Consider the following 23,961-nt stretch of genomic DNA (forward strand, 5'->3'; position numbering starts at 1 on the left):
GATATGACCACAAAGGATGTTAAATTTCATTATGTAACAGTTTAAAATCTTTTAAAAGAGCATTCTAAGAACCTGTGATTTTTATGAAGGAACTGCAGATGGTGTGGAAGTAGCTTTGTTCAGAGGAAGGCTGAGTAGTACAATACTGAGAAGAATAGCTTTCTACTAAAGGAAGGTATGTTTCTGAATTTCTTTCCTTCCACTTTGCTAGTATACTTCCCTTCAAACATGAGTTTATTGTGTATTTATGTTATATTTGGCTTCCTAAGAAAGAATTCAAAGAATGAAAATGGGCAAAGCCACGCTGATCTCTATGTTCAAAATACATAAATATACAGCTTAAACAGATACGGTTCCAGTGTTAATGACAAATATCAATATATACATATTGATCAAAAAAATGTAGTCAGAATGTAGTGTGCATAAATGCACAAAAGAACTTATTACAAATGGGGTACAAGTATTAATAAGTAAATTCTATACTGGAGATTTTTATTTTTATACAGAAAGAGAGGGACCATTTTTGAGCTAAGCCTGCAGGAACTGAAAGACAAAGGATACTCTTTAAAGCAAGTGTTCTTCCTTACATTGCTGTTACCTGAAAGATTTTTCTAGGTCCTGATATTTCACTCACTATCCCCATATCACATTATAGTCCTTCAGCAAAAAGCACGCTTTCATTTCTATAAATCTAAGTACAATCAGAATAATATAAAATTACTCACATTCAAGTTATATGTATATGAGAAAGCACAATGGGCTGAACTTCACTTATATGAATATGCATTTCCTTCCTCTTACATTTATTGATTATTAAACAACTTGCAGCATGTTTGAATTTGGCCTTTGACTGCCTGATAATCAATCAATAACCCAATAAAACCTGCAGACAGAATGACTTTTCTGATGTAAAGTTCCTAAGAGGACTCCTCCTCAGATTCTGAAGTAACAAAAAGTTGTAGTTTCTTAGAAGATAAAAATACACATTCCAAGCCTTACACTTGTAATCTTGCTTTTAGCAGTAAACAGAAGCTAACCTTCAAAAAAGCCTTTGTCCAGTCCTTTACAAAATCTGAAGCATTACTCATGGAACGTTTGGTGTAAACATCAGCCTACATCAAAGCAAAAAATCCACTAGAAATTTTAAGTCTGGGGATGTCAGCAGGCCTTCAAGGAAGAAATCCTCTGTATAAAAATCAATTCAAACAATAAATAACTTTCTTGTACTTCTACAATTCCCTTAATGAACATATTTCAGGAGACTTCGAAGAGAAGTCAAAATTTAAAAAAAAAAAAAAAAAGCTTTTGAGCAAAACTGTACTTAGCATGAGGCAGCTTTAAATTAGATATCTACCACTAGGACTGAAGAATAAGAAAAACTAAGAAAACATACATATCTAAGTTTTCTTGAGTAAAATCTAAATTTTGGGGGGTAAATTCAACAAATTCACAATTACAGAAACCATGTGAAGATGGGACAAGACCTAAAGGGACATTGTCAGTCCTATACTTCTGCCAAATTAAGAACTTGAAGAACTAGGTCACTTTAAGTATGCTAAGGTGAAATATATACTTCATATATTTGTCTATTCCACATAAAACTTGGTGCATAATCATGTAAGACAATGGATGTCAATTTTATCTTCATTCCGTGTGATCTGTTCATAATGATTTGGCTTATATATCTGGATATTACCATAGGAAGAGAGCAACATTTCAGTCAAGCACATAAGTTCCTTTTCAACTTCTTGCACTGATCCATGGGACTTAAACAATAGGGTTTTCACAGTAGCACATCTCCAGGTTGGGGAGCAAAATCATACTTGATACATAAAAAGTGGAGTTTTTCAAAGTAACTCATTTTTCTTTAGATATGCAGACCATGGAAAATATTTATAAGACAACAGAACTAGTTAAACACTGACAAAAATAAAAGCTGAATTTCTGTCAAACTGAATAGGTAAGAATCCAATTTCTCTGTCTAAATCTGTCAGTGCTCCTGAGGGGCAGACTTTGACACTAAGCAGAAGGGGAGAAAATTGTGTTTAATTCATAGTGAAAGTGAAATTTGTGGCAGTTAAAAAGATTAGCTACCTGAAAAAGAAGTAAAATGTCAAGTATCACCTTGAAAAGCTTCCAATCTCAAAATTATTCTGATTTGAGACAAAAATTATCAAGAGATATGCTTCAAGGTACAGGAGCATTGGACCTTCTACACATTTCAATATTCTCCAAGGTGAGTTCTCCGAGGCATGTGAATGAGAATCCAGAATTATCTACCTATCTCTGAAACATCAGGGAGCTGATTTTGCTCCAATTGCCCTTCCAGATATCGTTCTGCAGAGCAGTACTTTTTTGGTGTTGTCTTATGTGATGACTTCAATACATGTGCTTCTCAACTTGGCATTTGTCAAGAGGCAGTACTGGAAGTACCCTTTCCTGTTATGCTTGTACAACCTCAGCTCACCAGTAAGCTTTCCTGCTGAAGCATAGGATGACTGCACTTGGCTTCATCTACTCTAAAAAAACCTACATCTTAGTTATATTCATGCAAAGTATACTATAAGAACAGCTAGATGTTGCTGGCATCTCTGAGATACCAAACTGATTTTTTATTGTCATGAATTGAGAAGCCTTCTTATAAAACACCGTTCTGAGCGCTAAGCTGTCCGTCTGTTCCAACCAGCCATTTGCACACTGCTGTATTTCCCATTACAGTCAGCTGCTGCCACAGCGTGGTTGTGGCAGTTGTTGTTCCAACTGCTACTTGAAACAGGAGCATCAGATGGAAAACAAAGGCATCATCAAATGGTTCTCTGCAGCAGCCTCTCATCAACGTTCTCCTTAAATTTTCTGTTGAGTTAATAAATCCTGGTTTTTCTACTGCATCATTCCGCAGCGTGTCAGAGAACAGCACAAACTAGAGCATGACCAGGGCAGATGCAAATATTCCCTTAAGAATAACCATCCTCTAGATTTCACTGGCTAAAATGGTCTATCCATGGACTGTTGTTAACTATTTATTACATACGAATGAATTCAGTATCCTATACTGACAAAGACAGCTGGTCATTTTTCCCTAAAGAGAAATAAATGTCTTTAAAATGCACGTGTACCCAGAGGAATCAGCACACATGTGGCCTGGGCTTTATGGGCTGCTGCATCCCAGTGGATGATGTTAAGGCAAGCAGGGGAAACCAGATGCTCAGCAGGGGAAAACAGATTCCTCATTACACTGCACACATGGGTACTCAAGCGAATGGTACTCATCTTTCTGCTGCTTTGGAAGGTTAAAGATCTGCCTCCATGACTGTAATTTCAGTTTTCTAGCACTGCTTTATTCTGAGTGCTGGAAGACTGACTTTTTCCTTTTCCTACTGTGTTTCCAGCTCCTCCTGCTCTTTCCAAGGATGGTCGATGTCTGCTGTGCACAAGCAGACTTTGCAGAAGTCCTTCTCCTCTCTACAACAGGGGCTCCCACCCCTGGGATCCAAGTCACTGAACTGCGGAGTCAGGGAACAGGGGACTGAGTTCAGAACTGCCATCAACACACAGGCAACTCAGTAAAAAAGTCCCCTGCCACAACTCCTAACTTTGAGAAACTTCTGCCGATGACTTTTGTTAGCAACTTTATAGAAACAAATTCATTTCATGTGCTGAACCACAAACATTATCTGGCATGCTAAAATATCAAGTTTTTTCCAGTGTTGCTCCCACAAACGAAAAAGAAAAAGTCACATGCCCAAGTGTTCTGCACTTAAGCAGAGAACAAGAGAATTAAATCAACCCTAGGCAGACAAAGTGATGGAAGCTCCTACCTATCTAGAAATAGAAATTTGAGTTTTCAAATTTCCAGTTAGATTACAGAGCAAGAGAGAGGCTTTTTCTCTCACCCACGATGCAACTTTGCCTCTCACAAAAGCTTGCAGAAAAATTCTTGGAGGAAGTTGTGACAACCTCTTCCTCAAAACACAAATCTAGCTGTGGAACATGGTTAAAAATGATGCAATTGTAATATCACAACTCAGGCTAAGGTCTGATATTTGACACAAAATCTGGAGTTTCCTCAAAAAAAACCCTAAAATACCATGGCAGAGGTATTTTGTTGAGGGCTCAGACTCTCTGAGGGCAAAAAGCCTGAGGAATTTCCAAGGACCAGGTCCTCTCATAGTACCAGAACGCATCTTCTCTGGCACTGCACCTCAGTTGCAAACTGCTATAGTTTCTGTGAAGCTGTCTGTAGCTTAGCTACAGAAGATGACGGATTAACGGATCATTACAGAAAAAAAAAAAAAAACAACTCTACAATTAAAACAGGACACCATGTCTTTATCATATCTAGCTATTATAACAGTAGCAGTAAAAGCTTTGTTACATATTAAGATCTCATAATTGTATTTTGGTTCACCTCATGTAGTGCAGTCAGAAACCTCTCCTGTCAGAGAGAAGAGACTTACATTCTCATGTTGAACTTTAGAAAAAAATAAAATCAGATTGACTTGAAAGGCCTTAAGTCAAACTAGTAAACTAATACTCAGATTGGCCTGTGCATTGTCTTCACATCAATGGAAAAATGATACAGTGTTACAAATTAAGCCAACACAAGCAGCCTGCAGGGGGAACTGAAGCTGTCAGAGGTCTTGAAGACTCCCATGTCCAAAGCTTATGGGATGGGACAAGTTAAAAAACAGGAAGAACAGCTTTTGTGCAGAGCTTCTTCATGTGATGTAATTCATATGCAATCTGTTTTTCCATTCCTGCAGATCCATAAAGTTGAGTTAATTCAACTACTGAGATGTCTGAGGGCTTGCTCTTCCTACTCCCATTACTCAGTGATTAAACCCTAGCTGTAGTGGTCACTACAGAAATTATCTGCTTTGTCAGCCCACCTGACAGCTCAAGACAGACAACTAAATCAAGTAGTATCAAAACTAGAATGCAACAGCAACTAACTTAAAACAGTTCCATGTGTACCCAGTCCCTGGATCAACTAAGTCCTCCAGCATCAAATGAGGCCAAAAAGCAGCTCAAAACTATACATTATGCCTAGAGGTCTACTAAACTATCTTCATGGTCTGATTCACAACATGGCATAGCAATCTCTCAAAATGTTCAAGAATAAAAAAAAAAAAGTTGAGATTAGTTTGTTTCTATCAACCAATCTACCAACATCACTTTCTACTTATAACAGATCACCCACTAGATTAATAAAATCAAGAAAAAGTACTGACAACAAAAAAGCTCAAATCATCTCAGAAAGAATAAAATACTCCCAGACATAAAGGCTCAGAGTATCAGGCATTCCAAATACAACTTCTCTGCTATCCTACACATGGGCCCATCAAGCACTAAGAAATATTAGCACACTCCTGAAATAGTAGAAACTTTTAGATGTTCTAAATCAATTTCATCCATTTGCTCTTTGTATTTGCACTATGCCTCTGTTCTCAGAAGATATTTTTAATATGTATGCATTTTCTCAGAAACAGCCAAAGAAAACCTTATATCATACATTTAAAAAGGACTTTCCGGACAGAATTCACATTTTCTTGGAAACAATACATACCTTTTTGGAATGATAGGTTACCATTTGTTTTGCTTCTTCTAAATACAAATCTGTAAAGTCATGATTTTTGTGGAAAGGCTGATGTGAATGCTCATGGCTACACTCAGACTTCCTCAGTACTTTCATGTAGCTTGCTAAGTACTAACATGACTAGAAATTTCAAGTAGACATATATTTTGCAGAATAACAAAGCATGCATAAGGCCAACTCTCTTAATGATAGTAGACCATTCTCAATGGTGCTTCTACTTTTCCTAACAAGGGAAACTACATACAAGTTTTTTCCTCCCCTCTTTTCCATAGAAAACTATCTTCACTAGAAAGAACACCTTTCTTGGCTTCACCAGGCTCTTGCCTAAACTGAAGCTGCTGAATGCTCTGAGTACATTCCACATAATAAGGTTTTCAGTCCCTTGAGCATTTGCCTTTCACTTTGAATTAATCTTTGTCAGAAAAGCTCCAGGCGTCACTAAAACAGAGTGAACTTGTTGCATAAAACTTCTAGTTCAGTTCCTTGTGCCACCAGCCAAGACAGTCCTATAATAACTAATACACAGAGTAGAAAATTTTCATATCTTCAGAAGATCCCACACATACACTGTGGAAAATATTCCTACTAATTAAAAATTGCTCCATTCGGGAGGGGAGGAAAAAGAGGTGGAGGATTCAAATTTTTGAGAGATATTTAATTGAATTTCTTTCTTTCAACCAGCATTCATTGCCCAGACAATAGTCCTTATGGACCTGTGTAATTTATTTCAAGGATACACGCTGTGCAGTTGTATATAACTGGAGATAAGCGTAAAATCAAAACTTAAAAATACTAAATGAACCTAAATATGAACAGAAGTGCAACAAACTTCCCCACAGATAGCAGCAAGTTTCCATTGTGAAAAAAAAAATGAAAGAATGGGCACTGTAGCAAATAAGTAAAAAAACATTCATTGTCTTATCTTATAATGATAAGATACAAGTTACATAGTTTCAGAAATACATATTTCTAACTCCCCCCTTTTCAGTGAAGGATACGGCGATTGTACTTCTTGTGTTGTTTGTTTTTTTATCTTTGCAATCTCCAGGAATAAGACCTTCACATTTAACACTCAGAACTATTTTCCTCTGATTTCAGTATATTGTCTTCAAGTAACACACAATAATGTAAGAGCACACAAAACACCAGCTGCTCCCATCACTTTTTGAACATGTTTCTAGTACAGAACCCAATGCAAGGAGTCTGAGCAATTTCCTCATTTTATAACAATTACGCCCTTTAGTTTATCAAGGGTAATTAATCCTGTCTTGATGAGCAAAATAACAGCATTTTATGGTCTCAACCTGGATAAGAATCCCTGTCAAATCACAAGGTAGCTTGACTGAAAATTAACTGCCCCTGCTTTAACCTAGGCCTCTACTAGCTCTCAAAAAGATCCCAGAGTAGAGCATGTAACATTTCTCAAGTCTTCAAACTCTAAGCATGTTAAAATTACTGACAAAGGCTTATAGTTTTGAAAAAAAAAATAAAAATCTACCACATAAAAAAGATAAACAAAGCTAAACAAAGGATTATTAATCTTCCTGAAAATAACAATGCTTGACAAGAAAAATAAGCTTGAAACAATGTCAAGCTAATGTTACATTCTATCTGGGTAATTATTCTTCATTTAAGATGTTCTCTCACTTTCCCTTAAATTTGCTTTAATAACTTTCTAGTTGATAACATTTAGACCAAGAAAAGCAAAATAATTTGTATTTTTACGGTGAGATGCAAGCTACTGAACATGATTCATTATAGCGGAGATTATCTTAAGAGATGCTTCACGTCAGCCCTGTGCTATCCTAGTGCTGAAAACAACCCAACAAATAATTATGCAAAAGCACATTATAGCACTACTTTACTGACTAGCGCAACACAGTTAGAATGCACAATATCTTTCATCCCGGTACCCAGAAACTTACCATCAGTCAGCAGCCTACCAGTATTTCTACCAGACTTTCTACATAAACACTGTTTTTAATTACAAGTCTATTTATATCTCACATATATAGCCCAAACTTCAGAAAAAAATAAATTTTTTCTTAAGTAATAGATCATAAAATAAAATGAACATTTCTAATTAATATCACAAGACTCTGAAATTTAGAACTAATATGCAGAACTGGTTTTGTTTAGTTTTCAACCTCTTACCTAACATATTGTCTTTCACAAGACATACTGATTCTAGGATAAGTCAATGAAAGTTGCAACAAGGAAAATTCTGGTTAGATACAGTAGGAAAAAAGTACACAGTGAAGTAGTCAAAGATAGAACACCAAGCGAGGCTGCAAGATCTTTACCCTTGGAGATATTCAAAGCCAAGATAGATAGGGCCCTGAGGGACGTGATCTTACTTTGAAATTGTAGCCCTGCTTTCAGCAGGAATTTACCCTACAACGTTATGACAATGTGGAGGACTTCCATAGGCCCACTGGAAGTGTACACATGCTAGCTGACTTATTATACATTTGCAATGTTTTCATCTTACATAAAGAAAAAGGAGTATAACTGGATGCAAATATAAGATCACTGTATCCAAGGTATGATGGATTGCATGGATTTAAAAAGACACCCATCACTTTAAGTGTAATATTTCACACATATCACACTATTAGCTGAAACCAAAGCAGGAGCATATTACTTTCCTCATCACTTCTGGATGTATACTTTACTTTGGAAGCAAAAAGTGGCTGAGAACCCATCCTGGAAACATACATGATCGTCACACAGAACAGCCCTGGAATTATTTCAGGTACCTAAAGAAGCAAGTGGTTTAAACTAAGAGATCCAAAAAACACAGGCAAGGGAAGAGGCCATATAACAAAGTCAAGCTGTTGAGTTCAACTCCTAGTCTGGAGATTCCATCCCTGGAGGCATTCGAAGCCAGGCTGGATGTTGCTCTGGGCAGCCTGGTCTAGTGATTGGCGATCCTGCCCACAGCAGGGGTGTTGAAACTAGATGATCATTCTGGTCCTTTTCAACCCAGGCCATGACTACGGAAAACCCCTCCTATGATTCTATGAATCATCGGCTCCCACGATAACAAAATTTGATCAACAAACAAAATGAAAACAAAGAAGAATCATTCTAGGGCTGATTCAAAAATGAAAAGAAAAAAAGAAAAGTAATCATACATCTTTGTTAAAGTTCTGAACTCACTTCCAATGGCAAACACCTGCTTTCTTTCAAGTGAATATGTTATTCATGGCACTGGTGAATGAATAACTCAGAGGAAGCTGCTCCTGAACCAGTACTAATTTAAAATTTAAGACATCATTAAAGAGTTTCCTAAAGAGTAAGTGCAACTAAAAATGTTGCATCAGCAATGTGAGTGGAAAAAAAATAAACCTGAATATTCTTTTGTAAGCAAACCCAAAGCTAAGAGAAAACTCAAATCAAAATATATATTCTCAGACTGTTGGAAACCTTTAATTCCTCAATCCTTGAAACATAAGTATAAGCAACCATTAAAACAAACTAGATTCAAGATTCCCATAGCCTAATTTAAAATTTTAAACAAACCTCCAAAACACAGGGATGTCTTCTATGAGACATTCTGCTGACTTTAAGAAAAAATCTGTATAAATTAGCACACATGAGCAGCAGCTTCTCATGAATGTTAATACAAATAATCTAAATTCAATAAATGCAAAGAGAGGGGAAACAGATGAGAAAGCAATTCAGCTACTGCTTATCTGAAAGGAAAGAAAGTTAGGAGAAATAGGAATTCTATTTTGTCCTGATGACACAGAAGAAATAACACTTTCCAAGTTCCATCACCAATGTTTCATTGACTGTCAATAGTGTTTAGGTGCTGAAATACTTCTATTGCTTTTTTAAAAATAAAGATTTAAATTAAAAAAAAATGTTACTAAAAGTAGCTACATTTCCATCAAAAAGAACGCTTTGCATTTAATTGTAGGTGTCCCAAAAGCCTTCACGCTCTATCCCTTCCCCCATTACCTCAATTCCAATGTCTGAGCCTAACATTCATCATAGCAGTCTTTATTACTTTTGGAAGTTCATTGAAGCAAGAGACAACTCTAATATTTATTTGGATGGTGCCTGATGCACATTTTCAGACTGAGAAATATGCTGCAATTACTCCATTTCCAAGCTAGGAAATAAATATCACTAGTTACCAAAAAGTAATTTAAACTGAATCCATCAATTGTTAATATCTATCATCAAATGATTTCTGTTGATGATTCTTTCACATAAAAATATGAATTACAAAATCTTCAAATCATAAGGTCCTCATTCCTAAGGAAGTATATTAGAACATCAATATCTGTTCTTAGAAATTTTTAAGTTTCCAAATCCAGGTAATTAGCTGGCATGATTACTAAGGAAACAACTGGCAGTGAACTCTACATCACACTGGAAAGGTACAAGACTTCACATCAACAATAATGTATTGACATTTAAATACCTCTTCATTGTCCCTGGTAGATCCAAATTGAGTGGAATTTGATAGGAGGATGCTAAAGTGTCATCCACAGCCTTGCTTATCTCCTGTAGCTCTCTCAAAGAAACACAGCCAAGTAAAGTAGTCAGTTCACAGTCCTGTGACTGAATAAGCCTATCTTGTTCTTCAATTTTTCTCTGTAGCTGTTGATCTTTTTCTTCTAACACAGACAGTCTCACTCGGATGTCTTCAATTTCTTTCTGCATAGAACAGAAACCTCAGTTTACTATGAACAAAATGAAAGAAATGGCTATGCTCCTAGGAAAATGTCTTAGAAATAGCATAAAATAAGGTTGTTCCATTTAATGCAACACTAGATGAGGAGACAGCCTTCTGCTGACATGCAATTTCTTTCATCCACTGTGCTTAGAAGCTCTAGCAATTCTACAGTCTGAAGCTCCCCTACGCTTCTCAACACCATATTTCAGATTCCCCTGGCAGAATCAAATGTGACAGGCACATTTTGCCTATCACCAGTACTTCCTAAGTTAAAAAATTTTGTTAAAAAAGGTAAAATAATAAATAAATAAATAAATAAATAAATAAATAAATAAATAAATAAATAAATAAATAAATCTCAGTCCAACCACAGTCATAGAATCCTGCGTCAGACTGGCTGGTGATCAATAACCTGTCCATCCTACTGCAATATATTCCTGCAATGGTTCCTCTAGACTTCTCATTCAATATTAAACATTTTATGGTAGTGATGTTTCTTGCAAAAGAATATTCCATTTTTTCCTTGGAAACCCAAGAGACAGCTTGTACCAAGAGGAGAACTTCATAAAGGAATCCGAGTTGTCTAGTTAATAAAATTACTTAATATATGGCCCTTGGCTAACTTGTCCTAGGATTTGAAAAGTGAGTTAAGAAAAAAAATCAAAGTAGAGCTATTTGCTAAGATGTTGAATGTCATACTGGAGCATTTGCTTTTATGTCTACATTTCTTATGTTCTCTGTGAAACTACAAGCCACTTAATCTATTATCTGCATGCACAGTCACAGACTGAATGTTCACCATCTTCCATACAATCAAAAGGAAGAGTCTCTGAAGTGCTACCTAGAGACTCTCAACAGAAATCAAAGCTCAAATTCCCCATTACCATATTCAGACCAGTCAAAGAGAACAGACTTTTTTCAGAGACCTTTCCCAGGTAAGTAAGTAGGCATTACAAAATTCACTTTAAAAAGTACCATGTAGCTTTTTATTATAATTCACTACTTAATTCTCTATCTGTAAAATGGCAATAGAAACGTCTCTTCACTCTAGGGCAGTTGCAGAAACAAAATTAAGCCAGTTTGAATCACTCAGATACCATGTTGATTAATGTTTTAAAAAGAGCTCATTCACAAAGTAATGAATCTGCATCCGAAAGAGGGTTTCAATGGTGCACAGTAAAAAGCTTTCGAGGCCAAATATTAAGTAATGAAGATAAAATGTTATTTTTTGTATCTATCTCAAGAAGCATTTTCCATTTTCAACAAAATATAAAAAAACAGACATTCAGAAGAAAAAATAGCATGCTTATACAACTGACTTTCAGGTTCTTTTAACATTTTTAGTGTATTTTAAGTGAAGTTCAGTTCACTAATATTCACTTTATAAACATATTCAGGTTTTTTGCTCTAGCAAGCTGTCTGTATTACTTAAAACAAGAAGAAATAGATGCTTGCACATTAAAAGACTGAACTGGCTCAAAGAATTCCACTTATATTAGTGCTCTGGACTACATTTAGCAATTGTTTTCTTCCTTTTTATTCCTTTAGATTTAGCTACAAGAAAACAGCGTGGCCTGTATTTCAACCCACAGGCATTTGTCAAGAGCAAAAAGGTCAGCAGGCCAAAAGCATCAGTTTTGTTTCTCTGAGTCTCAAATCAGGCTTTTAGTGTGCACAAAAGACAATTCTGTCTCTGTATTACTGGATTGGGAATACTGCCAAAATCTTAATAGCTCTACTTAATACAAAGACCTTCATATTCTTTGAAAATGTAGTAATTGCAATCTTTGCAATATGCGGCGTAAAGGGGAACAGAACAGGAGATGAACAGAATTTGGTTTTAAAAATACACTTTTAGTACTGAAACATTTTTATAGCTCAAATACCAGAATCAGCATTCACAAAGAAAAAACTATTCTGCTCAGGAACAGGTTACATTTATTCTTGAGAGAATGGAAATTTTAGCCAGCAAGCTGGAATTTTCTCTCTTTTCCAGAAATGTCAAGGAGCCTTTAATGTGCTCTTGGGCAGCCTCCAGGGATGGGTAAAAAGGACTTAAAGTCTCAGCATGGAGCAACAGATGATATTTAGCTCACTAAACATAACTTGGATGTTTACTTTTTGGATTTGGGTTTAAACTGAGATTTCTAACATGACAGCTAATCACTACTGATTGTGAGACTCCTGATTTCACACACAAGCTCATGTTGTCCACAAAGCATAGATCACAGTAGAAACATTACAATAAAAACAGTAAATTTCAGATACTCTCACATGCTCTTTACAAGCCCAAAAAGTATATGCAGAAATAAAAGAAGAGACAACAACAGGAAAGTGAAAGTAGGGCAGAGGATAATTAATAAACAGATTAGATTACGTGTGATTTTGGGCTTGATCAATTTTTAAGAAATGCCAGGAGTCACCAACCATTACAGGTCAGACTTCTTCAGCACTTAGAATTCATGATCATTTTGACAAGCCCTCATAGCATGCCTGTAAAGGGCATGCTAATTTGTCCCTAGCATCATTATATAGAAATAAAAATACACCCAAAACAATCATAGAAACATTACCTGGCATCAGGTCTTAAGGACATCATTTTTCTGTTGATTATTTTGATATGGTTGGATGGATACAAGGATTACAAAAACTAGTTTTCTAGACACTGTTAAATCTAAACTACATCCACTCTTGATGATTGAGGAAATAAATCTAAACAATGACGACTCGATCAAAAGAGTTTGCAGTGGTCATCTAAGATGTTTTTCTCCATTTCATTCTTCTTTATATGTAAACAAGTATGTACACATATATGTATACCTACATGTATATGTAAACATGTATACATATATGCAGAGGCGCATGTATTTATATGTATACACAGTTCATTGCACTATTGGATTCAACAAAGGAGGAAAACAAAATTAATGAGATTTCAGGGAAAGAAAGCACAGAAATAAAGCTAAGATGTCCAACTGCTGAATGTGATCACGAAAGTTTAAAAGGAGAAGGAGCAAAGACTTGTAATAGACAGTAAACTGAGATTTTTGAAGGACAGAGAAAAAAAATAACTAAATTATACTTAAAAGCTTGTAGATTTACAATTGGACAGGAGCTATCTTAAAACATTCAACCAATTACCAACCATTACCACACCACTGACATCATGTGTCTGTGTAAAGCTATCACTGGCAAATGACAAGTGCTCCATATAGACTGCTGCATTGTAATGAAACATTTTGATCACTTTCAGGACCAAAAGCTGGCAAATCACATATTGATAATCAAATCTAACCAGAAATTGGTCACAGATTGCTTCCTCCAAAATTCTTCCCGTCTTCAAATAAAAACTTCTGAAGATTAGTGAAATTTAAAAATGGCAAATTAGAACATAAAGAGCACACTTAGAAGGCTAACAGGGAAAATTAAAGCATACACACAATCCACTGAGCCTTCCAGCTCTGCTTTTCTTTAATGAGATTAACACAACTCCTATGGCTGCCATCTCCAATCATCACTTAGATTATTAAATGGATTACAGCCAAGGCTTTAATTGCTGCACAGAACGAAGTATTACAATAAGTTTATTTAATTCTATGTGACAGCTTACAAGCTTTTCCCCCCCACAGCACTGGTTGTTATAGATAACTTGGCAGTCCTTTTACCTGTAAACATTTCTTTTCTTGCAAAAGGTCATTTTGTTTCATGGCCAAAACCTGTAGCCTCTCCTGGTAAGTGGATCTCAACAGTTTATGTCTGTTTTCGTGCCAGAGTTGGGTTTCTTCATTTCTATGCCTTTTCAGGGAGGAAAGACAAAAGCTAGAAGTCAGTTTTCTCACTGGGTATTGACTTCACAAAGATTAAAGAGACAAGAATACTACGTGTTACCTTCAGAGCTGTAACAATCCATCACCAGAATGATTACATCTTAAACATCTACACAGTTAGAGAACAAGACATTCTCCTTGGCATATCTTCCTTATTATATCAAACATTTACACTGTTTTTACAACACGCTGAAGAAAGTAAAAGGAAAACTTACGTAGCTCGAGGCTTCCCCCAGCTACTTCACTTTTCAGAAATTTATCTTTCACCGCCTTCAAAGAGACAAAACTAAGGCATGTAATTTCTATCAATACAGAGAGAAACCTCTTTTAGACAGAAGTTTAGAAACTTGCCAAAGCCATTTTTGCAGCTTCTGTCAGCTTTTGGAACCCACACTAGAGATCATCTGGAGCGTTTGCTCCACAATGCCAGATTTTATTTTTCCTCTTGCACAGCGAGTTCTTTAAAAATCACAGTCAGTGGGATTCCTCACAGTGGTTGGTACAACGCTCAGCTGTAAATCTTTGCATGATTGGACCCCAAGGTAATCAGTGTGTTACATTAAGTGTCAAGTTTATAATAATCCTCTCAAAATGCACCTGCAAACAAGGCAAATCTATTCTGTCACACGTTTCTGCATAAGGGCATGCGTTCTTGTAAGACCAATTGCATGTCCATGTTCATCTCTAGAGACAAGCATGTGCATCTCCACATAAAAGGTAATGATACATTTCAACATCTTGTTTAAAAATAAAAAAAACTGTCTCAGATAAAGGATGGTTTTAAAGCATGATTTCACACTGTTATCTTGCAAAGCATACATTCATGCCATATACAAAACATGCATTAGAAGTGGTGCAAGCAGGACTAATCACACAAGTATGATCTCCATGCACAGCTGTTTAATAATATGAAGCAAAAGTGATTCATGTCTCTCCTGCAGGATCATTAGAATACACACGTGCTTTACACCCTTCTCTACGGGCTGAAGAATACACTAAAAAAGGCAAAAGGAAAAGTTCTAATATAAACTACATTAATACTCAAAATTGACATAAGAATTGTATACCTGCATTTCTACAATGACAAAGTAAATCAAACACTTGTATGTGAGGTTCTAGGCCACCTTTGCATATATGTGCCTTGCATTACAGATCATTGTGGCTTTGAACAACATTTCTCAGCAGCTCTGAAGAGTATTAAGAAAAAAAAAAAGAAGAAAAAAATCTGTATCTTTCTGAAAACTGAATGCAATAGAAATTCTGAGCAGCTGATCAAAATTTAGAAAACATTCCACAGTCAACAAACGTTATTCTTGGAATCCCTGAGAAATTGCCTGTACTTCTGTCTGTTTGATTTTGAGGAAATAGAAACAAGATCTCCCTGATCTCACTGAACCTATGTGATCAAACGAACATGGCACTGTTCCTAACCAAACTTGACTCCTACCATGCACCCACAATACCACAGTGTCAAACACTGAACGCATTTACCAAAAAAATGTTCTCGTAACTTAATCATGTAAAACAAATCCAAGGCATGAATGTCAGTCTCATATATTAAACTTGCCATATAAACTTCAAATTTATAAGGTTCTTCATTTGCAAAAAGATGAGATTGACTTGATTACTGTAAAACTACAATGTTCTGGTCTTCTAGGGCTAGTCTGTATAATTTGTTTCATTTTCCAGATAAAAAAAAAGAAACCTTGGAAATCCTGGCTTTATTCTGATTCAAAACAAAAAACAAAGAATGAAGCCAACAAATTTTCCTTGAAGAAGTGGTAGTGTTTTCCAGCTGTATTTTATAAAAACACTGTTGGAACAGTAAAATTTTAAACTGTTCTTCACCCCTGGTGAAGACAAAGTTTTGCTTGCTCTATCAACAAAGGAGCCAGACTGCAGACAAAGTGGTGTGAAAGGCTACAAATCAAGCAAGAGAGATAAAAGGTGCACAGCAACAGTCAAACTCAAGCTCAAAGAAAGGAGAATGTTCAAGACATAAAAGTGAGGAGTAAGAGGATATTCATCTGACCCTCAAGAATGGTACTGCTCTCACACCTCTGCAAAGAGAAGAGTTACAGATAAAGCCATTAGAAGAACAGAAAAGCTTCCATAACTGTATACATAATATATAATAAATATAGGGTGCTCCAGAAGTAGTGCTTCCTATTTATTTTTGACACAAAGAGCATAATAACACTACTTGATAGAACAAATTCTCAGCCACAAAATACTATTTTTCAACACAGTCACCTTCATTAGCTATACCCTTTTGCCCACAACAAACAAAAGCCTGTATACTACACTCAAATATCTGCATGGGAGTGCAGAACGTGGCAGAGATGACCTACTGTCACCATCACTGAAACACACCACCCACCACCTGACTGTGCTCACATCCACTATTTGGTCTCCATACATTCAGCAAACATCAATCAAGGTGTCAGTGGGAGCAACTTTTTCCACGTGGAGGAATTCCATGCCACACCTTTGCTTCATATGCGCTTCCATGTCAGATTTTACTGCCTCTGCTGCCATCTGTCACACAACAACAATACGTAACAGAATATTGGCAGGAAGGTCCAGCCTCTACTATCGTATCACCACTATCTGCTTCTGATGCCATGAGTTAACAAAATAAATTTAAGGCATTACTTCTGGAGCAGATATATGTACTCACATCTATAGAATACTTTTTTTAATTATTATTATTTAATAAAAATTAGCAGGCCACACTTCAGGGAGCTATAGTGAATCAATCTATATGACATAGAAAACAACCTCACTTCTAAAATCAAAAACATTGTTATAAATTAATGCACACAGGGAAAATATTTTAATGACAAAATGCTTTAAAGTAATCTTTAAGTAATAGTAAAACAGCTTCTTAGGGGCTCAGAAGGCAGAAGAAAATAGAGAGTAAAGTTAAACATTTCTCATTACTAAATTCTATACATATTGGCTAAAAAGACCTTTAAAAGTCAATAGATGATAGGATTTATTGAGAAATAATCTGTAGAGATTTTAACTAATTTTCAGATATATTAAAAATTTATATATACCAAAATTTACTGACTAGCACACATTGCAGCCTTTATATGTGCAAGCTGCCAAAATATAAAAGCCTTTTCTTCTTTTATTTATGCTATAGCATTTGATAATAGCTTCCAAAACCTGGAAATGAATAATCCTCTTACTTTTAACAACAGTAAGCAGTAGCACAGCTGAAGGGAGATCTAGGAAAAGAGACAACCTTTTCTTTCTAAGCTAACTACCTCCCTTGGGTCATGCAAGGCATTTCACATTCCCCGACTTTGAAGCCGTTCTTGCTTCAAGAGAAGGCTGAGAAGTTATTTTTGTGACTTTGTACAGTGCAGAGTGCATTACTGCCACCTAACAAGCGATGCATAAAAGGAAGCTCCCAAAGATCTATACATCTCAGAGAGTAACCTGTTTTTACTTTATATTTGAATGCTCTTTCACTGCCTGAAAAAGGAGCATCAGAATTAACTCCGTAAGGAGCCATTACTCAAACCTCCTTACACTGTTGCTGGGTCAGGATTCAATCCCATTCTCACTCAACATCATTGAGAAAAGTTCAGTTTGAGTCACCGGTTCACAATAATCAGCATTTTTAAAAGCAATTCTAAATGAAACATAGGAAAAAAAGAAGAGAGAGCAAATTTTTATAAATGTGTTTCATATTTCTATGCCAGAAGGTCCTTACAAATTTGCATTAAAATTCATCACAAACTGTGTTCCGTACTTCATGAAAAGCAGAAGTGTCGTTTTACATAAGGAGTCAATGAACTTACCCATCCGCAGCCCAACACAATACTGCTTGAATTTGAGTGACAAACCTATCCAAAAAACTGCTAATTGAAGGATGTCTTGAAGGAAGTTGAAATTTCAAAGAATGTTTTTCTTTCTCCAGTTCTTCTAATTTCCGTCTAAATTTCTCAGCTAGAGAAGAAATTACAAAAAAAAAAAGTGAAGAAGAAAGGTTGATCAATAAGAAGTAAAGTCTACATCACAAATAGTTCTTCTCTTTTGATAAAATATTTCAGTCTCTTTTGCTCCAGAATGAAGTATTAGGAGTACAACAGTCAATATCAGATAATCAGGATGCTAAATGACTTTCTTTTATGACAAGACATAATTGCAGGCTTCTCAGCAATTTTATTGAGTTTTAATTTGGTAAAGCTCAAACTTAACATCCATACTCTTTTCCAAAAATAACAACTCTGAAACTAAATTATATGAAAACTCATTCTCCACTGCTCTATTTTAAAACAATCTTAGATGGCAATTACACATCTGAAGTCTGAATTTTGAAAAACAGCACTGTTACTAGATCAAGAACTGCAGAACTGCCTGAATCTCAAGATTACATTTCAGCAGAAAATGCACATGCAATTATAGAAATTTTAACAATTCTCTTATTCTAGGCTCTCCTGAATTACATCTAGCTTAACAAATACAAATGGTAGTGCTTTGACTCTACTGTATCTCTGTTGACCTAGAGTCACTTCTTATATAAGTTAGTCTTTACTTTGTCTCCTTTCTCTGTGTAGAAAAGAAAAGAAAATGATTCCAAATACAGATAGTTATTTCTGGTACATTTATCCTCTATTTCTATAGTGCAAGTATACTAGGCAAGAAAAAACACATACAGCCAAGAAGTCTCACTGATACAAAATAAAACGCCTTTGATGATACATTAATCAAATCAGAGAGTTTTGAGCTGGTCCACAAATGTAAAAATCTTTACAGCTCAGTACTTTCCTTGTGACACTACTGTCCACAGTTTTGCGTGATAAGCATTCCTTTCCCTCTAACATTTTCAATACACATTACTACCAGAATAACACCTCTTTGTGAATGCTTTTTACTGCTCATTTTCTTCTTTATCCTCAAAGAGGTGTTAAGAAGAGGGGTTGTTTACATTAGCTACTTCAGTACAATGATCCATTTTTACAATAATCCATCCTTAGTTTTGATGTCCCTTCTGCTATGGTGGTGATGGGAAAAATAAAGACATATAACATGCTAACAAGACTAGATTTTCTCCCTAGGTCAGTAGACTGTTCAAGAATAGCTTAACGCATGCTATTATTATTATTACTAAGGTGCAAAATGCTTTCAGAATGCTCTAGCCAAGATTGTCATCTCCCAGGTTACTGCAGATTCCAGGCACTTCCTGAACACGGCCTAAAGGATTGCAAGGAGCAATGGGTTCTGACATAGCTCCTCATGCACTACCTAAACCAGATTATTCTAATCAGAAAGTAGGGCAACTAATTGTGGAACAAACCCTGAGCCTTCTGGAAATGCCTTGAGTTAGCTTTCTTTCCCTAGAGACTCTGTCACAGCAGATGAGGCAACCAAGCAACTGATTGCAGACAATAGTAGACAACAGTTTGGACAAGGATATATTAGTAGCTCCTTACAGATAGGGGAAAAAAAAAAAAAAAAAAAAAAAAAAACCAATAAGCAAACATCCAAGCTAATGCCAACCCAAAGCAGGATGTCTATTACAGAGCATCATAGAGATTTACTGACTTCAGATCAGAAACAACATCCAGAACCACTCACTCTGTGTGTGTAAACAGCATATAATTATCTAGCAGTCAAATTTTAAAAGAAATGTCGGTGATCTTGGATGTCAAAGTAGGTAAGATTGTTCCATGCTGGGACACCTCCAAAACCCTCCTTTATCAGCAACTCCACAGGATATCCATAAATGACATCAAGCTGAGTGGTGTAGTTTACATACTTGACATGGGGAATAAACTTGTAACCCAAGTAAGATTACAAAGCAGATATGGTTTATTCAGCGATACGCGTCTGCCTGGTCCAAGGGTGATAGATCTACCTAACTTGCACACCATTTGGAAAAAACGTGCTACTGATACAGGCCAAAGTAATACATAGCCAATAGTTTTCCCGGAATTCGGATACATACTCATTACAGCCCCGAGAGTTCATTAGCACGCAGACCCTCCTCTCTTGCGCGCACAGAGTGGGCCATGGGATGGAGATTTTTTGTTTTACAGCGAAAAGGCTCAGAAGTCTTCGTGAGGAAACTTCTAACCTTTTGGGGGGGAGGGCATCCTCCAAACTGGTTTCTTCTAGCCCTGTGGACATCTAATTAGCTCCCTGCCAGATGTCTCTGGGTCATTCTCAAACCTTATCAGCGTGGCCTTCATTCCCCTCACTATCCCAGACCTAGTGTCTGCCATCCCTTATTTTTCTAACAAACTCCACATTCTTACTTCTATAAATTATCTCTAACTATCCCCCTTCACCTCCCTTATTCTCAGTTACTGTGAAGCCTTCTTGCCTTTTTATTTTCACCTATGAGGCCCTTCTCACCTTTCATGTTAGAAGGAAGAGATGCTATCCAGAGAGATCTGGACAGGCTTAAGAAGTGAAGGAGAAAATTCTTTACTGTGAGGGTGGTGAGACAGGTTGCCCAGAGAGGTTGTGGATGCCCCCTCCCTGGAAGCATTCAAGGCCAGGCTGGATGGGGCTTTGAGCAACTTGGTCTAGTGGGAGGCATCCCTGCCTATAGCAGGGGAGTTGGAACCAGATGATCTTGAAGGTCCCTTCCAACCTAAGCCATTCTATGATACAAGAACATAGGTGAGATTCCTACGTCCATAAAAACAGACTAGATTTTGACCAGGAAAACATTCCACATCTCATATGGAACTTCAAATACTAGTATCAAAAATATCACTATTATAATCAGAAAAGTAAGGACTAAATGGTGGCCAACATCTATTGACCATCAAAATGAGCAGAACTATCTCCTTTTACCTAGATCATTCATTGCTGGAGTTACTATATTACCTGAGTGGGAGTTATGGCAGTCCTCTTTAATAGTATGAACACATGCAAAGGCATGTTTTCCTCTTCCCATAGGGCATAGTAGCAGCATTTACTATATTGTGAAGCCTCCCACGTGTTCATCCACAACAGATCACAGTAAAACAGCAGACTTCACAGAAGATACAAAGACTCAAGTGCAGATGCAAGTCACAAAAGACAGCCCAGGAAGAAGAAGGAAAAAAAAAAAAAAAAAAAAAAAAAAAAAAAAAAAAAAAACCTAGCTCATGTTTGGACTGGCATCTTTAGAAGGCAGGAAAACACAGAATCATTCTAAGAGATCCATGTGATAGTATTCAAATGTACTACTTTGATTGAGAGATGGGCAGTTAATAACACAGGTTTATATTCACAGTATAGAACTCCATAGCTGGAGGAGGCAGCAGGCAGGTGTTCTCTGTACCGAGGGTGAGTAGTTGGAAAACTTGCACCAAAGAACTACATGAGATAAAACCCATTCCATGATACTTTAACTTGTTTTTTGACATAATTATGCTAACGCTGTGTTTATGCATCCAGTCGATTCATCCTTCCTAGTCCTTGAAACTGGCTATTCTGGGAATGAAAACAGCTGAAGGAATCCATATGCCACTTCATTATCTCATTAATTCTTGGCTGCATCCTGCTCTATATATTCCAGGTTACACAAAACTCGATTAGTTCCTACTAATAGGTGTTTCTAAATAATTTGTTCCACTGGTATTTTATAAGTATTATTTCTGGTCATATCTGCTTGTCATCTTTCAGAACTAAATGACTGTTTATCCCTTCAGCACTATCGTTAGGGGTTACGTCCAAAGAAACCCCACCACCACCTATCTGAATAGTGCAGTACTTCTGCTTTTGGGCTCCTCTCCTTGAAAGCAGACCTCTTTGGTTTCATCTGGCTGATGTCTTTAGTGCATGGAGACATCAGGGCATCTCAGTCCCAGTCGCTGAGAAAGGAACCAAGCTAATAAAGTTCATCTCAGCTAGCTTTCAGTACTGCAGATCATGAGAGACCTAGATCAAGCAAAAGTTACAGAAATAATCAGTTGTCTAACAAATATGACACATGAAAGAGTTCAAGAATCCTTTATCTAGTGAAGATAAAGACTGGAGGGGAAAAACTTTCAGTACTATTCCAAACCAGATAGATGCAAAGAAAGAGTTAATAAAATGCATTTACTCAGAACTTTGGTCCTAATTAACAAATTTCAGTTGCAACAATGGACATCAGGAAAAATAGAGATAGTAAAGTACTAAAACTGGCTGCTTGGGACAACCCCCAACAGCTTTTGTTTCCAGATCAAACATCTCAGAGGTAGATTTGGCAGAGTTGTTAAGGTCAAAGCCAGCAAAATTGAATGTATTCTCCTGAGATCCCTTGCCACCATAATTTCTAGGACCTTGTAGCCAAAAATCAGACAAAAAAATCTTTGCTACTCATGAGCTATCAGGCTCAAAAACACTACTTTCCTTTACCTTCCTTTCAGAATGATAGTATAGCTCAGGTTACAAGGAACATTTAAGACCATCTAGTTCCAACTTCCTTCTACAGGCAGGGATAATTCCCTCTAGACAAGGCTGCTCAAAGCCCCATCCAGCCTGGCCTTGAATGCCTCTAGGGATGGGAAGCATTAGTTTAAGCACACAGAAAAGATCTCCACAGAATTCCAAAGCTCACTGATGATCCGAAGCACTGAACAAAACCACATGCTCTCAGATATATACATCGCATAGAAAAGTTTAATGTTTTGATCTTCTAACCCATGCTTCACCACAAAATAAGTTATTTAACACCAGTTTATGTGTAAAAAGCAATTCTTCTATTAGAAGTAGTAGCATATTTGTAGGTATTTGTTCTAAAATGAAGGAACTTAATATATTCAGTACATACTGACAAGTACTTGGAATAAAGCATAATTTTCTCTTATTTCATCACATTACTAGCTTACTGACTTGATGCAGTCCTACAGATACAGGTTTCTACTTCTGTGCAGAAGTTAATCTTTATGTTACCCTCCTTCCCAACTGGTTATTCCCTGATGTGCATCAAACATTCCATTCCACTTAAAGCAAACTCAGGCTACAGGCCTGAAAGACATTGACTAACTGCTGTTTTCAGTCAAACAGACAACAGTCCAAGAAATGCATTGCCTCCAACGATCACGCTTTCCTGAAGCTGTAACAAAATGAAGCAATTTGCTTAATTCTTAATTGACCACATAAGAACATCTGGCTACCTGTTAAATTCTTACATATTTTAAAGTATTTGCTTTATTCCCATGAAGAAGAGTAGCTTCACTTTATCAGAACTATTTATCATCATGTAATAAATGTTTAAGATTTCCATCACAGTCTGAAGATCCTAAAACAGGATTAGCACAGAGTCTACACATGGAAATCACACCTTGCAATTCTAAAGCCACCTTCTTATCTGCTAGACGCTTCCAGAGCCAGATAACCTTCCCAGCACTCACTTTCATAAAACTTAAGGCTTCCAAGATGACCGGAGTGTTTTTGCAAAATCAGCAACAAAAATATTTTGATACCCTGCTTTGTAAGAACTACAGAACTCTGAAAATTCACCTATTCTCCTTTCCTCAATCCTGATTCTCATCCTTCTCCTGTACACAGGAGCAGGTCTTAGGAAAGCATACTAAGAAGCAAAGCACAAAGTGTCCCCTTAGCTCAATGCTGCTTCCTGAACCTACGATGATTATCAGGAAAAAGATTTCCTGAACAAGACACTACGTTTAGACCAGTACCTTGAGAGTAGGAAAAATCATGAGTGGATGAATATCTATCTACTAGAAAATTCCCTTTTCTGAAGCTATCTATGCTTTTGGTCTTCAAAATATTCTATGACAGATAATTTCAAAATAGAATTTGGAATTCTATAAATACATATGACATCAATTTTTTTTATTATTATTATTTTTTTACTACTATGAATGGAAGATAACATTCTCTTC

The 23,961-nt window shown here is 36.5% G+C and overlaps 1 protein-coding gene across 11 annotated transcripts in view; it reads right to left on the bottom strand.

The window, feature by feature from the left end:
• DISC1 (DISC1 scaffold protein) overlaps nucleotides 1-23,961 on the bottom strand; it is a 320,664-nt gene that overhangs the window by 236,077 nt on the left and 60,626 nt on the right. For all 11 annotated transcript variants that reach the window (XR_014882141.1, XR_014882142.1, XM_085219744.1 and 8 more), the window contains exons 4-6: nucleotides 17,929-18,076; nucleotides 13,952-14,081; nucleotides 10,032-10,267 (exon numbers count right to left, since the gene is read on the bottom strand). Coding sequence is in view for 9 of the 11 variants with exons in the window: in XM_085219744.1 (XP_085075870.1) it covers nucleotides 10,032-10,267; nucleotides 13,952-14,081; nucleotides 17,929-18,076 (514 nt within the window). In the remaining 2 variants the exon portion in view is untranslated. The remainder of the gene's footprint in view (nucleotides 1-10,031; nucleotides 10,268-13,951; nucleotides 14,082-17,928; nucleotides 18,077-23,961) is intronic.

This window comes from Meleagris gallopavo, chromosome 2, assembly GCF_905368555.1.
Source record: "Meleagris gallopavo chromosome 2, MGAL_WU_HG_1.1, whole genome shotgun sequence".
NCBI lineage: Eukaryota > Metazoa > Chordata > Aves > Galliformes > Phasianidae > Meleagris > Meleagris gallopavo.